General features: G+C 50.6%; 1 protein-coding gene across 6 annotated transcripts in view; it reads left to right on the forward strand.

The window, feature by feature from the left end:
• Nucleotides 1-17,644, forward strand: part of LOC123364663 (transmembrane protein 68-like) — a 108,733-nt gene that overhangs the window by 75,313 nt on the left and 15,776 nt on the right. For 3 of the 6 annotated variants that reach the window (XM_045006956.1, XM_045006958.1, XM_045006962.1), the window contains one exon: nucleotides 14,097-14,261. In XM_045006956.1, the coding sequence (XP_044862891.1) occupies nucleotides 14,097-14,261 (165 nt within the window). Of the gene's footprint in view, nucleotides 1-13,346; nucleotides 14,262-15,736; nucleotides 16,109-17,644 lie in introns of those variants that run through there. The other 3 variants (XM_045006960.1, XM_045006961.1, XM_045006959.1) reach the window with 2 other exon arrangements.

Genomic DNA, 17,644 nt, shown 5'->3' on the forward strand with positions numbered 1-17,644 from the left:
CAGAGCTTCCTGGGCGTGGCTTCCTCTGCTATCAAAGCAGGGTTAACCCCCGCTGTACCAGTGCGGGGCTGTCCCGCCCCGTCACACACCCTCCCCCTTAAGACAGCCGTCGGGGCCGGCTGACCCTTGACTCCCTCCTCCCCCTCCTCCTCCCCGATTCGGGAGAAGAAGTCCGCGTTCCCATGAGCCTTGCCTGGTCGATGTGACACGCGGAAGGCGTAGGGTTGGAGGGATAGGTACCACCGCATGATCCGGTTATTCGTCTCCTTCATACTATTGATCCATCGGAGGGGCGCGTGGTCAGTCACTAAGGAGAAGGGGTTCCCTAATAGATAGTACCTTAGTGCTTCGACCGCCCACTTCACTGCCAAGGCCTCGCGTTCTATGGTGGAGTACCGGGTTTCGCGGGGGAACAGCTTGCGGCTAAGGTACAAGACCGGGTGTTCTTCTTCCCCTACCTCTTGTGACAGTACGGCCCCCAGTCCCACCTCTGAGGCATCCGTCTGCAGGATAAAGGTTTTTGAAAAATCCGGTTGTACGAGTACCGGTTCTTGGGTTAATTGTTCGCTCAGGGCGCGAAAGGCCTTTTCACAGCCTTCCGTCCAGCGTACCTTCTGGGGTTGCGAACTGCGTGTCAACTCCGTCAGGGGGGCGAGTGTGGCGAAGTTAGGCACAAACCGCCGATAGTATCCGGCCAGCCCCAAGAACTGCCGGACTTGCCTCTTGGTCGTGGGCGTAGGGTACGTCCTTAGAGCTTCTACCTTGTCTACGAGGGGGCGGATCTTCCCCCGGCCAACCGTGTAGCCCAGGTAAGTCACCTCCTTCTGGCCCAGGTGACATTTCGCCGGGTTCGCAGTGAGGCCGGCTTCGCCCAATGCCCGTAGAACTTCGGTCAGGTGTTGCAGATGCTCCTCCCAAGTGATACTGTAGATGACAATGTCATCGATGTACGCCGCGGCGTATTCGTTGTGGGCGCTCAGCACCTGGTTTATGAGTCGCTGGAAAGTAGCCGCGGCCCCGTGCAATCCGAACGGCATCATAGTAAATTGGTAGAGTCCGAACAGCGTTGGAAATGCTGTCTTTTCTCGTGAGGCCGGTGTCAACGGGATCTGCCAATATCCCTTCGTCAAGTCCAGGGTGGAGATGAACTCGGCTTTTCCCATCCGTTCCAGCAGCTTGTCCACTCGGGGCATGGGATAGGCGTCAAAACGTGAAATTGCGTTTACCTTGCGGAAGTCGATGCAAAACCTGACTGTCCCGTCTGGCTTGGAGACCAACACTATGGGGCTCCGCCATTCACTCCGCGACTCTTCCACCACCCCTAAGGCTAGCATCAGCCCGAGCTCCTCCCTCACTGTCTCCCACATCTTCCTGGAGAGCGGGCGGTGTGTGTCCCGCACTTTGTGCCTTGGAAGGGTAGCGATGTGGTGGTTTGCCAGCGTGGTTCGTCCGGGTCGCGCCGACAAAACCACGGGGAACGCCGCCACCAGTCGTTCTATCTGGTCCCGCTGGGCGGGGGTAAGCTCGTGGCCTATGTCCGCTGTCCTGGCTGCCTCAGGCTCTCCCGCCAGCGGCCCCAACTCCGGTTCTGGCGAGTATGGGGCTATCATCAGGCCCTCTCGGTCCCTCCAGGCCTTAAGGAGGTTCACGTGGTAGACCTGGGTATCCCTCCTTCGTCCGGATAACCGTACCTCATAGTCGACCGGCCCAATCCACCTGACCACTTCAAAGGGGCCCTGCCACTTGGCCAGCAGCTTGGACTCTGAGGAAGGGAGCAGCAAGAGGACCCGATCCCCCGGCTCGAAAGTTCGCACCTTGGCCCCCTTGTTATAATGAGCCTCCTGAGTCCGCTGGGCTCTAATCAGATTTTCTCGGGCCAAGGTCCCCAGCTCCCGGAGGCGTTCCCGCAGGTGGATGATATACTGCACTGACCCTCGAACGCGGGTCTCCTGCTCTTCCCAGGTTTCCCTTAGGAGATCGAGGATACCCCTAGGCTTCCTCCCGTAAAGGAGCTCAAACGGGGAGAACCCTGTGGACGCCTGGGGTACCTCTCGCACCGCGAAGAGGAGTGCAGGGAGTAGTTTATCCCAGTGTCGTGGGTCGTCCTCCACAAACTTCCTCAGCATGGCCTTCAAAGTGCCGTTAAACCGCTCGACCAAGCCATCCGTCTGGGGGTGGTAGACCGAGGTCTTTAGCGCCCGGATATTCAGCAGCCTGCACAGCTCCGCCATCAATCTAGAGGTCACATTCGTTCCTTGGTCAGTTAGTATCTCCCTCGGGATACCCACCCGAGCGAAGATCTGCAATAGTTCGCTAGCAATGACCGGTGCTGTGGTGGACCTCAGTGGCACCGCTTCGGGATAGCGCGTGGCATAATCGACCACCACCATAATATACTTATGGCCTGTGCCGCTCTTCTCTAGGGGTCCCACGAGGTCCAGGCCTATCTGGTCAAAAGGCGTCCCCACCACCGGCAAGGGTACGAGGGGAGCCCTTGGTACACCTTTTGGACCGGTTCTCTGACATTCGGGGCAGGAGGCGCAATAATCTCGTACCTCCGCATGGATGCCCGGCCAAAAAAACCTCTGGGCCACCCTTTGTAACGTCTTCTCCCTCCCTAGGTGTCCGGCCCATGGCACCGAATGTGCCAGGCGAAGCAAGTCCCGTCGGAACCGCCGCGGGACCAACAGCTGGCGTAGTTCTTCCTTCGTCTGTGGTTCTGGTACCACCCGATAGAGTAAGTCCCGATGGATCTCAAATCGGGGCCCTTGTGGCTGGCGGTGGGGCGGGTCTTCCCCCCCTGGTGGGCTAGTCGCCTGTTCCCATGCCCGGCTGAGGGTGGTATCCCCTCGTTGCTCCTCGAGGAAGTCGATGTCCACCTCTAGCCAGCCCTGGCCCTCGCTTGCTGGCGCTTCGGTCGGGACTTGGCTCCTTACCCCTCTCCCGGGGCTCCCCGAGGGCCCCTCTAGGGGGTCCTCGGACGTTGGCTGGCCTAATAGTCCCGGTCGTCTAGCCCGTTTCCCAGTTCTCCTCCCAGGCGGCGTAGCCCCTTCCCTTAAGAGGTTCGTGAAGCCCGGCCAGTCACGCCCTAAGACCACGGGGTAAGCCAACTTAGGGGCCACCCCCACTAGACACCGCGCCCGGTGCTGGGCCGCCTCTAGCTATACCCAGACAGTGGGGTATGGCTTCACATCCCCATGGATGCACTGTAGCCGGATGGGGGCCCTGGCGGGGCCGGTGGGCTTAATCAGCCCCTCCCGAATAACCGTCTGGCTACACCCGGAGTCAACTAAGGCCCAGGCAGACGTTCCATCCACCTTCACCGGCAGAACTATTTTCCCCGGCTCCCAAGCCCGGGCCCGGTGACCCGCCGTCCACACCTGCCCATAATTGCAATCCATGTACGGGCACTCCCTTCTGAAGTGCCCTATCTGACCGCACTCGTAACAGCGGTCACGTCTCCCTTCTTCGATAGGGTTGTGGCGGGGGCTGCCCTGCCTCGCTGGTGCCTCTTCCTGTCGTCTCGGATATCTCCTCGGGGTGTCGCCCTAGGGCCCCGGGTTACTGGTATTCCGGGGGGCTGGGCATGCCAGCGAGGATCGCCCCTGTCCCCCTTACGTGCCCCCCGGGCCTGCCCTGGGCTCCGTTCACCGGGCTCTCCCCCCTTGGGGTTGGTCTTCAATCCCCCCTCTGCGGCCTGGTAGTCCTCCATTAGGGAAGTCGCGTCCGCGAGGGTCCTGGGGCGGTGTCGCTGCACCCATTCCTTCCCTCCCGGCGGCAGGGCTTGCAGGAACTGCTCTAAGGCTACCATCCCCGCTACTTGAACGCCCTTCCGGCTCCAACCACCTCCAACAGAGGTCCCGGATTCGCTGGGCCACGGCCCGTGGCCTGGCCCCTAGCGTATATCGTTCCAGGCGGAGTCGCTGGCGGTAAGTCTCAGGGCTGACGCCGACTTCGTCCAAGATGGCGGCCTTGACCTTCGTGTAGTCCAGTGCGTCTTGGGGGTCCAGGTTACGGTACGCCGATTGAGCTGGGCCCGTCAGGTAGGGTGCCAGTATCGTGGCCCAATGGGTGAGGGGCCACTGTACGGCGGTCGCGACTCGTTCAAAGGTCACGAGGAAGGCCTCGGGGTCGTCCCCCGGCCCCATCTTAGGTAGGCGTACGGGCAATCCTCCGAGACCCTCGCCGGGGTTGCCCCTGACGGCCCCTAGAGGCGTACTCGGTGCCTGTCCGATTAGTTTCGCCATCTGTTGAACCAGACGCTCCTGGTTCACCTGCTGCTGGGTTGTCAGCTCCCGGATCAGCTGCTGCTGCTGTTCCTGTCGCTGTGCGTCTTGTGTCTGCTGCTGGGCCGCCAGCTGCTGGAGCAGCTGAGTTTGCTGCTGCTGCTGTTGCGCCAGCTGCTGCTGTTGATTCTCCAGCAGCCACTTCAACAGTTTCTCGGGGTCCATTTTGGGCGTCTGGGACCTTATCTCAGGCCCGGATCACGCCCCTGTCTGGGTGCCAGTTGTGACGGGTCTGGTACCCCAGCACCCCCTGGTGGCGGGGGCGAGCTGGAGCTGAGCGCCCGCCACTCCCTTGTTCTTCGGCCTGCCCCTGGTAACCGGCGTATTACAGCCTACTGGCCAGAGGTCACATAAACACCCCCTCTCGGGGCGTGGTAACACGGCCTAGCGGCCGGAGTCCAACAACCCCCTCTTCAGGGCAGGGTAGCACGGCCTAGCGGCCAGAGTCCAATAACCCCCCCTCTTCGGAGCGGAGTAGCACGGCCTAGCGGCCGGAGTCCAACAACCCCCTCTTCGGAGCGGGGTAGCACGGCCTAGCGGCCGGCATCCATAGACACCCCTTCGGAGCGGGGTAGCATGGCCTAGCGGCCGGAGTCCAACGGCCCCCCTCTTCGGAGCGGGGTAGCACGGCCTAGCGGCCGGAGTCCAACAACCCCCCCTCTTCGGAGCGGGGTAGCACGGCCTAGCGGCCGGAGTCCAACAACCCCCCCTCTTCGAAGCGGGGTAGCACGGCCTAGCGGCCGGAGTCCAACGGCCCCCCTCTTCGGAGCGGGGTAGCACGGCCTAGCGGCCGGAGTCCAACGGCCCCCCTCTTTGGAGCGGGGTAGCACGGCCTAGCGGCCGGAGTCCAACAACCCCCTCTTCGGAACGGGGTAGCACAGCCTAGCGGCCAGGGTCCATAGACACCCCTTCGGAGCGGGGTAGCACAGCCTAGCGGCCGGAGTCCAACAACCCCCTCTTCGGAGCGGGGTAGCACGGCCTAGCGGCCAGAGTCCATAGACACCCCTTCCCCCGCTCGGCGGGGATCCGCCCGCAACACGCCGAGCGGTACTGCAGTTTTAAGGCTGTCAGTCTCGACAGTCCCCTGGGTCACTTCCTACCCTGTCTAGCCGGACGTCGGCGTTGTGGGAGCAGTTCCCCCGTAGGTCCCTCCCGGCAGGCGCCCACGGGGTCTCCGGTACGGCCTCTGCTCAGCTAATGCCCCGGTCCAGGCGCACTGGCTCTCCTTCTGCAGGAGCTGACAGTCTGCGTCCTTCTCCCCCGGTGGTCAGCCCCAACTGAGCAGACCTGCAGGCTTTTATACCGGTCTGCCAGTTGGAGCACGCCCAGCAGAGCTTCCTGGGCGTGGCTTCCTCTGCTATCAAAGCAGGGTTAACTCCCGCTGTACCAGTGCGGGGCTGTCCCGCCCCGTCACAGTCCCATTGATTGCTCTCAGTCCACCAGGTTTCTGTGATGCCTGTTATATCAATATCCTCCTTTATCACAAGGCACTCTAGTTCACCCATCTTATTATTTAGACTTCTAGCATTTGTGTATAAGCACTGTAGCTGGGTGAACCCCTGCTTCTTCCCTGAAGGGGTTAAAAACAGCCCTGGGACGGGGCTATGGCGGGAGAAAACAGCCTTTAGGCTGGGCTGATTGGGGAAGTGGCTGGGGCCCAAACTGAGCCACAGGGCCTTATAAGAAGGCCAGGGAAGCCAGAAGCCAAAGTAGTCTCCCTTTGGCTGTAGAGGGAGAAGGGCCTGGCTGCAGGGAGCTACGGACAAAGTACCTGAGGGGAGCAGGACCGGGGACAGGCTGAGGAGCTAGGCTGCGGCCTAGCAGAGGGCTAACAGGTACTGGGGGTTGCAGAGGGCAGCCCAGGGGTAGGCCAAGGCAGCAGGTCCAAACCCTCCTGTAGCAGGGTGGACCCTGCTCCTGCCCGAAGGGGTTTAAAAGCAGCCTGGCAGGGCTTGAGAGCGGCTGCTCTAGGCTGGGCTGATTGGGGAAGTGGCTGCAGCTGAGGCCACGCCCCAAACTGAACAGGGCCTTATACGAAGGCCAGGGAAGCCAGAAGCCCAGACAGTCTCTCTCTGCCTTCAGAGAGGGATGGGCCCGGCTGCTTAGCTTGAGATTGGATACCTGAGTGAAGCAGGGCTGGGGAAGGCTGAGGAGCCGGGGAGCTCCAGCCTAGAAAGCCCCAGGCTGTGGCCTAGCAGTGGGCCAACAGGTACTGGGGGTTGCAGAGGGCAGCCCAGGGGTAGGCCAAGGCAGCAGGTCCAAACCCCTTTGCCTGTGATGAGTAGGCTGATACTGCAGTCTGCCCCAGGGTGTGGGGCTAGACAATGACTGACAGTAGCCACATACTGAGGCAAGGTGGGGCTAGAGAGTGGGGGTTCCCCAAGGAGGGGAGACCCAGTGAGAAAGGGGTTACTGCTAGGGGGCAGCACCCCATGTGAAAGGGCACCGGGTCCAGGGAGGGACACGGGGGCCAGAAGACAGGTGGATCACCAGCCTGCAGAGGGCGCTCCAGCGCTGGAAACAGAGCTAATTCCCAGAGTCACCAGCAGGAGGCGCCGCGGGGGTGAGTCCGACCCGTTACACCTCCTTGCCAATGATGAATAGGCTGATACTGCAGTCTGCCCCAGGATGTGGGGCTAGACAATGACTGGCAGTAGCCATACACTGAGGCAAGGTGGGGATAGAGGGTGGGGGTTCCCTGAGGAGGGGAAACCCTGAGAGAAAGGGGTTACTGCCAGGGGGCAGCATCCCCATGTAAAAGGGCACCGGGTCCAGGGAGGGACACGGGGGGCCTGAGGACAGGCGGATCACCAGCCTGCAGAGGGCGCTCCAGAGATAGAACAGAGCTAATTCCCGGAGTCACCAGCAGGAGGCGCCGCAGGGGTGAGTCCGGCCCGTCTACAGCCCTTTAAAAACTTGTCCTCTGTTTATTTGTCTGCCCTTTTCTGATGTGCCAGATTCTTTTTTATGTGACTGTTTATCATCTGGTCTGGCCCTTACATTATCCTCTTCCATCCTCTGCTCCTGACTATAACCTGTAGATTCTCTATCATTAGACTCTCCCCTAAGAGAAGTCTGTGTCCGATCCACATGCTCCTCTGCAGCAGTCTTATGTTCTTACGTACATTACATTATGGTTGCCTCTTCTTCTCAAAACCGATATACCAGAAATAGAAAAGTTACAAAGAAGGCTATTACAGATGATTAGAGGAATAGAAAAATTCAGCATGATGAAAGATTACTGACCATATAGTTCTTCGGGTGGCTCGGTACAGGGCTGGCTCCAGACCCCAGTGCACCAAGCGCACTTAATCAATATACTTATAAATGGGCTAAACTCAGGGGTGCGTAGATCCATATTGGTTGGCTTCAACGTGGTCAGGCAGGTATTGGCAATGAACCCTTTAAGAGTTTACTTTTTTATATCCTTTCACAAACAAGAGATGTCATTGCCAATTACTGACTTCAGCTAAAATCCAGTTTGAGACCGTTCACTCTTATTTCCAGTTTTAATCCAGATAAGATTTAAAATTTCCTTTCTCCCTTTGTATCTTCCCTATCTCACCCCCTCCTTCTTGCTGACCACCAGTTTTTCCACTGTACCTGAGTTCACATAGACCCTAATTTTTGAGATAACACTGGTGTATTGGGTGGGAAGGTCCGTGCTGGCTCCTTCTAAGATGGATTCTCTCTTATTTAAAATGATCTGCAATCACCCCTATTGGTCAGAAGCCTTTTTTTTTATTTAGAAACTTCCCTTTATTTCATTAGTTATTCTTTGAACCCTATTTCATTCTGTCTGGCCTTATAACTAATTATTTTCAAGGCCTTTCTTTTACATGCAAATTAGGGGCCTTCTTTACAATACATTCCTCTAAACAAACTTAAGCTGACTTGAATTTTATATTTATTCTACAGTGATTGTGGCCCAGTCAGGAGCCTTGGAGCTCTCCTCATCGGAGTGTAGAGATGTGGTTTATGCCCCAGTTGGGGTTCATGGACCCCAGTCCCAGATGCTGTCTGTGAGCTGCTAGGTGGAGGACTGGAGTGAGATAACTCCCAGTACCCCTGGTTTCAATACCTGTGGGGCCTGACACTGGTGCAGAAAAAGGATGGGGGGTTCCATCCAATTTTTGATTTAAGGAACCTTTACAAATACATTCAGAAGTTTTGATTCTGCATGTTAACTTTGGCTTCCATAATTCCTTCACTTTTGGTTATCAATTTGTTCACAATTCTCGATTTAAAGAACACGTAATTTCATATGTTGATTCATCACATTTGTTGCAAATCCCTTCTTTTCATATCCATCAGAGAATTGATTTGCCAATATCTTTCCAAAAGCCACATTCTAATAAGGAGGAATTTGTTTTACATACTTTTGATGTGAGACGGGCCCTTGCTAGACGAATTAAACAATGTATTGTTGAAAGTTACATATTAGCAGAAATTCCTGTACCTACTTTAGTACAATCACAATCTAGTAGAGGTGTAGCAACTTCCTTTGCTTGCCATAAGCAGGTCCCTGTTGCTGAACTTTGAAGAGCTGCAACCTGGAATTCTGTACACACTTTCTCCAGGCATTATGCTCTGGATTTGGTCCCTAGGGCTGATGCTACATTCAGGAGAGTGCTGCCTCAGTCACTGTTCAGTGTGGACTCTGTTCATGCCTACGGATTATTATCAGCACTGCTTGTAAATTGAAATCATAAGTGGGAATATAGTAGAAATAGAATGGGTTCCAACAAGGACACTGCAGATGATGAGCCATGGAAAAGCTTGACGAAAGATATGATGAAAGATTAAAATTATTAAGACTATATAGAGGGGCGGCTCTAGGATTTGCGCCGCCCGAAGGAGGACGGCATGCCGCGGGGGGCGCTCTGGCAGTCGCGGGTCCCGCGGCTCCGATGGACCTCCTGCAGAGTGTCCGCTAGTCCCGCGGCTCCGGTGGGAGGTCCACCGGAGCTGCGGGACCAGCGGACCTTCCGCAGGCATGCCGCCCCAAGCGCACGCTGGAGCCGGCCCTGACTATATAGTTTAGAGAGAAATTATTGAACAGTAAAAAGAAGGTAAATCATGTGCTTCAAGTTACATTTTCACCAAAATACAAGAAGGGAGGCACAAATGAAATGAAAAGCAACACATTTGAAATAGATGAAGAAAAAATATTTTTGCAATGCATCATGAAACTGGGGAACTAAGTGCCACGGTGTATTATGAAGGCTAAGAGGATTAGACATTTTTACCTGAATAAGTACCGGTATATCCGTAATTCTATGATGCTGAAAATGTGTTAAGCATATAAACTCATGTGCTTCAGGACACAAGCCAACTTTTAACTGTGTGGTTAGACAAAACTCTTTCTCCAGATATGTTTTTCCATAATGGTTCATTGTGGAGGTTTGGAACATCTTCTCTTGATCACTGTTAGAAACAGGATACTGAACTAGATGGACCATTGGTGTAATCCCATGTGACATTTTCTATGTTACCACTTTCCAGCAGCTCCACTCTTGGGATTAAGTTGTGCAAAAGGCTTGTGCAGGCCTTTCAAGGTGAATTTTCCACTATGGGCACTGAAATAAATGTGGCTTTTTATGTTGACTTCAAAGGCTATTGAATTAGGCCCCATGTGTGCAAAATTGTCCTAGGATTCATAATTGAGGAATAATGATCAGCCTAATGCAGATATACTTCATGGTGCATCAAGAACAATAACGAGGATAGTAGTTAATAAACTAAAGGATGTAAAAGAAAATCATTAGGTTTAGTTGTAAAAGTAGATTATTGGGGGAAAAGTTAGCCACTTCAGAATATAGACAAGTATGATTTTGGGCTTCTAATGTGGAAAATACAATATAAATGTTCATGACTGTACTTTGTACTAAATCAGAAAAGATATGGTAGTGAAAGCTAACAGGGAAACAGTAGCATAGGTTCTTTCTGATGTGTTAGATTTGATGAGCAATTTCCATGACAGCTCATTTTATTGCAACTGATTAGGATTAGAATCTGAGCCATCAACTGTGTCTCACTCAGTGACTGAAATGTATCATGTTAAACCCTGATCTACCAAAAACATTTTTCCATCTATCCTCTCTGTCTCTGAGTGAAGAAGGCCAATTTCTAACTTGATGGGTTTTCTGTTTACATCACACTTGAATAGGCACAAGTGACCAATGAGACTACTGAATTTTTGAAAGCCAATTGAGACTTTGATCTCAAGCCTCTTCTTAGCTCTTCATTCTCACATTGCTTTCCAGTGAGTAGCCTATGCAAGTGCTGAGCTCTACCCCAGTGTTCCAGACCTCTTCTAGTGTATTTTTGCTAAGGCCTTTCTGCAGTCATGAAAATGGCTGAGAAACAACTGAGAAGGTTTAGAGGAAAACTATGGCCCTTCACATATCTCTGAGCTGTCATCCACCAGTCTGAAGCTGGAGGAAGTAACCCAGCATCTCCAAAGCCGATACTTGAGCTGGTGCATTATTAGGTCAAGTCGAACAGTTAATAGGACATGATATTTTTCAGTTCACTAGGCCTTTCTTTGTACTTCCAGCCTAATTAATAATAATAATAGTCATTCTAATTATGTGGTCATTTTTCTATTGTTTTATTACTGTTCTAGTCTTTGACATATCCCTTCAGTGAACATTGGCTTCCTGGTTCTATTTTGGTTTTGGGGGTTGTTTTTACTAATAATTTCACGTTCAAGTTCTAGATTTATTTTCCCACACTTTAGATTTTCCTTGAGTGCAATTTTTTTTTAAATTCCATCCATATGTGTCTCATCTAGGTTTGACTTGTTTTTAGTTTTTAGAGCTTTAGCATACACAAGTCAAAACTAGATGAGACACATATGGATGGAATTTAAAAAACTAGCAAAAGGCTTATTCATTTGAATTGATGCTCAACATTCTGTAGTTTCATTGGTTGCTAATAACTATCTGTGATGTTCCCCTCTGGTATTTTCAGGACCGGTTGTCTAATAGGTCACTCCAATCCTTGACTCTGGGAACCAGCCTTACCTTGCTCTGCTGTGAGAACCCCCACTCCTGGGCTCTTCACACACTGCCTCTAGCATGTAAGCTGCTCCTTGGATTGTGCAGCCGAATGACACTAGCCAATATCTCCGGTCCCAGACACAACCCTAGAAACCTCTGTCTTGCAGTATCTAGTTATGCCCACTGGACACGGCAAGCTTTCATGAGTTTGTCAATTTAACAAAGAAATTGATATGTACCAGGCTTGTTTTCCCAAGGGGATTTTCTGACATGCTTCAAACCAAACGCACTGCTTCAGGTAGAATAAACAAAAATGTATTAACTATGAAGATAGATTTTAAGTGATTATAAGTCAAAGCGTAACAAGTCAGATTTGGTCAGATAAAATAAAAGCAACACTTTCAATGCCTTTACAAACTTAGATGCATCTCACCACAGGCTGGCTGGTTGCTCTTCAGCCAGGCTCTCCCCTTCAATCAGCGCTTCAGTCGCTTGGTGTGGTGTTTGTATATTTAGGGTGGTGTGGGGGGAGAGAGCATGGCAAACGTCTCTCCCTTTTATTTTGTTCTTTCTTCTCTCTTGGCTTTGCCCCCTCCCCCTTCAGAGTCAGTTGAGCATTACCTCATCGCAGTCCAATACTGACTGAAGGAAGGGGGAGTAACTCACTCGAACAGATCCTTCTGTTGCTGCCTAGGCCAGCGTCCTTTGTTCCTGTGAGGCTGGGCTGGGTTTGTCTCGTACCTGCCTTGATGAGGTGTGAACTGCCTCTCTGCTCTTGGAGAGTTTTTGCCTTGGCTTATTTTAAGCCATGAGGATACATTTTCAGCCTCATAATTATATAGATAAATTATAACCTATAACATTACTGTAACAATTACTATAACATCACTGTAACAACAATGCTCAGTGCATCATGAGCCTTCCGAAGACACCCAACATGACAAACTTTGCATTGGATACCACGCAATCATTTTACAAGAATGAACATGGGAGTGCTGGGTGTCTCCCCGAGGTACAGAGCATCACACTATACAAGTGTGACATGATGGGTTTTTTGTTCAAGTTAGAGAATAGCCTGGGTCTTTAGTTGAATACTGTGGTGGACTGTATGACTGTATTTACACTATTATAATAATCTTGGCACAAAGTATGCCTTCTGAGGTATCATTTGAAAACTCATAATTTGATGGTCATTCTTGTCCTGGCAAAATACATGTGGTAACATTGTATGTTAAGTTATAAGATTCCATTGTATGATGGTCAGGGCCGGATCCAGGGGTTTTGCCGCCCCAAGCAGCCCCCCCCAAAAAAAGCAGCGATCGCGATCTGCGGCAATTCAGCGGAAGGTCCTTCGCTCCGAGTGGGAGTGAGGGACCCTCAGTCGAATTGCCTTCAAATACCTGAAAGTGCCGCCCCACTCCGGAGTTGCCGCCCCAAGCACCTGCTTGATAAGCTGGTGCCTGGAGCCGGCCCTGATGATGGTACTAAAACCTGTTCCAAGTCTGGAGAGTGGTCAGACCAGTTCCTCAGAGACAAAGGGCAAGCTAACGCATCAGCCAGGTATAAACAGGGTCAATAGGCCATTACCTGCTAAGTGGCTATTCATTGTCAGGAAAAAGGTCATGGGCAGAAAATGTACATTTTAGTAAAGGTTCCTGTGTACACAGTTTTCCCGGCACCATGCTCCCAGGTAGAAATACTTCTCAAGTGGAGGACAGGGCTATACAAAAGAAGGGGGCAGACACCCCACAGGACCCCACCCAACCTCCTCTCTCACTCTCTGTCCATCAATTCAGTTCATTAGAAGGAAAAAAAGAAACAGCCATTACACAGAAGAAGGGGTCCTGACCTAAGGAGTTTGGTCACTAAGACTGTTGAGAATATGTGGTAAGAATAACTTTGCTTTGAATTTAACATAGTTTGTTAAATTAAGCACTAGTTGCATTTTATTTTTCTTCTAACCATTTCTGACTTTTATGCCTTATTCCTTGTATTCACTTAAAATCTGTCTCCTTTGTAGTTAATAAACTTGTTTTATTGTTTTATCTAAACTAGTGTGTTTGAATTGAAGTGTTTGGGAAACTCCACTTGAGATAACAAGATTTGTGCATATCATTTCTGTTAATAGAATGATGGACTTTGTATAAACCTGTATTGTCCAGAGAGAGGCTGGACAGCAGAAGACGTACATTTGTGGGGAAAATCTGGGATGGGAGTATGCTGGTGTCACTCTACAGTTTAATTCAGGTTGGTAAAAGCCTAGCTGTGGCTGGCAGGCTGCAAGTGCACACAGACATAGCTGGGAGCGACTTACATGCTGGAGGCTGTTTGTGAGCAGTCCTGATGGGAAGCTACAGCCGCAAAGCAGTGTAAAGGGCACACCAGGCAGGCGTGAAACAGCTACTCGCCAGTCTAGATTGTACTGTGGGAAGGTGACAAATGCCATTTACAGGTAAGAATTTTCCCCCTGATTTCTGACTCCTCTTAAATCATGGTCACAATTACAAAAATAAGAACAATGACTCAAGACTGCACCAATACTTTCAGCCTCTGTGGGCTGACATATGGTTCAGCGATGCAGGAAATCAAGAATAAGGCTGCCATTTTCTCACTGCATTTTGATTATCAAGTGAAATGTTTGACTATCAGAACCAAGAGTTAATTGTTACGCTAAAACTTACTCCTGGTGCAGCTTCCCCACATATCATCAAGAGTTTCCACAACTCTAGTAAGGAGTTTAGGTTATATCACAGGCTGACTGGTATAAAGCTAGTATTGAAACTATTGTACTTTGTACTCTTGACAGGTTATGAGCTTCATGGTATGGAAAAAATTCCGGAAGGACCAGGGCTTATAGTTTATTACCATGGAGCCATTAATATAGACTACTGCTACTTCGTCTCTAATCTTTATATACAGACGGGAAGACTCTGTTACTCAGTAGTTGATCACTTCTTTTCTAAGTTACCAGGTAAAGTATTTTTATTGTAAATAAGAGAGTTAGTAATATTTTGAATTCCGATATATTAATTCATACCATTTTAGAGATACATACATTATTACAAATATTAAGACTTAAACAAAATGCTTTCCAGGTATGCACTATAGAAAATAGTATAATTTGAAGCATTTGAGAACCTCTGTGGTCTTTTGAATTTCCTTATAGCTAAAGATTTCTAGGTTTCAAAAAACTTTGCATGTAGCTTTAACACAAAAATGAACTGTTCTTTCTGTTCTCTTTTTATTGGTATGATTGACGGTTATAAATTGGAAGAATTCAACATTTAACGAGTTTTATTATTAGCTCTTTTAGAGGCAATCCTAAAATATAAACTATTCTAACAAACTTATTTTCTCAGTGTAGTTAATTGCTGTATTGTTCTTAAATAGAAATCCTGTGAAGCATCCAACTCTCGTTAAGGTTGTCGTTAGGAAGCAGTAACTTGCATTGCACAAGCACATTTGGACTCCGAAGACAAAATCTATCCTTGATGTAATTCCATTGAAGTTAATGAAGTTGTACCAAGGGTGAATTTTGCCTATAGTCTTTGTATGTAGTCTTCCAGCACGTTTTCTTTAATGTTCTGAAAATGAAGATTGGTTACTTGTAACTGTGATTCTTCAAGATGGACTCTGCATATTCACAGTCATGGGATGTGTGATAAATAGGGTAATCTCCTGAAATAAACATTGCTCCCCTAGAACTAAGAACAATATGGGGTGATTAGTCAAAATCTCACAGGTTGCAAAACCTCTAGAGAAGCACCAGCCACTAGCAAGGTTTGCCTAAAGTAGTTCAAACTGGATTCTTCAGGGACCAAGAGACAAAGGAAGGGTTTTTGGTTAAATGGTCTGGTGGTAAACTGACTCAGGGCCTTCTACTGACCCAGCAGTCGGACAGGCTCTGTGCTCCACAGAAGGTCCCAATCCTTAGGGAAGGGTTGGAAGGACTTTGGCCTACTTAGGCCCCAAAAGACTGGGTTCCTGCTCTGAGCAAAGGGTGTTATGAACTTGAAACCATAGGAAAACCCCTGTGTGGGGTTTGAAGGACTGCTCCTGCCAGAGCCCTTATTGGATTTGGAGTGATCTCTAGTAAGTGTATTAGCACGCATGCAGGTCTTTTTCTGTTTTTAATACGTTTTCTCTGTATTGCTTTTGTGTTCAGACTAAAACAAGTTTGCTTAAAAAGAGATGTTTGGTAGATTAATAGTGGTAATTACACTGTTAACCATCTCTGAAGAGAAGGCAAAACAAGCCTGCTTAGGCAGCCTGTGTTTTGTCAAGAGTGGTTACAGTAAAGACAAAGAACAGTTCAGCCTGGAAATAACCCGATCAGAGATGCATGTCTCCACCCAACGGCTCAATCGAAAGGCAATGGCTGGGGAGCCAGAAGCTCAAGAGTGGGTGCCCTAGCTGGACCATTGAGGGGATATACAGGTGCCCTGAACAGTGACACATATGTTGGCTGTGTGTGTGTGTGGTCTGTATCAGTGTGAATTGCATACGTTTCCACAGCAGTGGAACCAAGTACCCTAGAAAGGAGAAATGCAGAGAAAGGTCTGAATCTTTTGGGGAAAGTCTGTGAAAAGAGACAGGGGAAGATGAATTATGAACAGCTGAGGAGATATTGGCTGGTTGAGCTGTGCACAGAAAGGCAGCTCAGCCCTGAGGATCTGATGAAAACACAGCTAGTAGGTTTGCTGTATTCTAATGAACAGAAGAGGAATAATGGTCCCGGTCTGCAGGGAACTTCCAGCCCACTGGCAGAGGGTACAGCCGGCAGGGTAAATCTTGGAGCCAGCTCTTGGAGAGAAGCAGGTAAGAGGCTGGCAGAGGCACTACCTCTTTTCTATCCAGTGCATCACTGCAACTGGGATCAGAGATGGAGCTACAAGTAGATCAGGAGAATCTGCAGCTGGAAAGGGACAAACTGCATCAGGAAATGCAGCAGCTAGCAGACCGGGAGCAAGAGAGAGAAGACCAGGAGAAACAGCATAAATACAAGAGAGAAGAAAAGGAGAAGTACTACCAGCATGAGGAGAGAGAGAAAGATAAACAGCTTCCAAGTCCTTATCCAGTAGGTCAGGGGCGGGCAAACTTTTTGGCCTGAGGGCCACATCGGGTTTTTGAAATTGCATGGAAGGCCGGTTAGGGGAGGCTGTGCCTCCTCAAACAGCCAGGCATGGCCTGGCCCCCTCCTCCTATCCGACCCCCCCCCTTGCTTCTTGCCCCCTGATGGTCCCCCTGGGACTCCTGCTCCATCCACCACCACCCTACTCCCTGTCCCCGTCTGCCCCCCACTGCCCCATCCAATCCCTCCTCTCATTCCTGACTGCCTCCCTGGGACCTCTGCCCCCATCCAACCACCCCTTCTCCCTATTTCCTGACTGCCCCCAGAACCCCTGCCCCTGACTGCCCCCTGTAGTCCCATCCAATCCCCCCTCACCTTCAAGACTGCCCCCCCAGACCCCTACCCTCTATGCAACTCCCCCATCCCCTTACCGCATTGCCTGGAGCACCGGTGGCTGGAAGCGCTACAGCCATGCCTCCCAGAGCACCAGGACAGGCAGCCGTGCTACCCAGCTGGAGCCAGCCACACCACTGCGCAGCACAGAGCACCAGGTCAGGCCGTGACTCTGCAACTGTGCTGCTGCCCAGAACATTGCACGGACGGCGCAGTGAGCTGAGGCTATGAGGGAAGGGGACAGCCAGGCAGGGGCTAGCCTCCTGGGCCAGGAGCTCAGGGGGCGGGCAGGAGGGGCCCGTGGGCCGGATGTGGCCTGTGAGCTGTAGTTTTCCCACCTCTGAAGTAGGTAGGACTACTCTTCAGGTACTTGTCCTGGTGGGTGGTATAGACTCAAATTACTTCCTCATTTTAGAGAGGAGGATGACATATATGTGTTTCTAAATGCTTTGGAAAGGAGTTGTGAATCGATAGGTCTCAAAATATAATTGTTAATGGGGATTGTCATTGAGTGGGTGTATTTCCAGTGGGGTCCCACAGGGATTGGTTCTTGGTCCTATTCTATTTAACATGTTTATCAGTGACCTGGGAGAAAACATAAAATCATCCATGATAAAGTTTGCAGATGACACAAATTGGGGGAGTAATAAATAATGAAGAGGACGGTCACTGATTGAGAGCAATGAGGACCACTTCATAAACTGGGCAGAAGCAAACAATATGTGGTTTAATACAGCTAAATGTAAATGTGTACTTCTAGGAACAAAGAACATAGGGCTGTACTAACAGGATGGAATACTCCATCCTGGAAAGCAGTGACTCTGAAAAAGATTTTGGGTCATGGTGGATAATCTGCTGAACATAACCTCCCAGGGAGATGCTCTGGCCAA

This window comes from Mauremys mutica, chromosome 2 (genome assembly GCF_020497125.1).
Source record: "Mauremys mutica isolate MM-2020 ecotype Southern chromosome 2, ASM2049712v1, whole genome shotgun sequence".
NCBI lineage: Eukaryota > Metazoa > Chordata > Testudines > Geoemydidae > Mauremys > Mauremys mutica.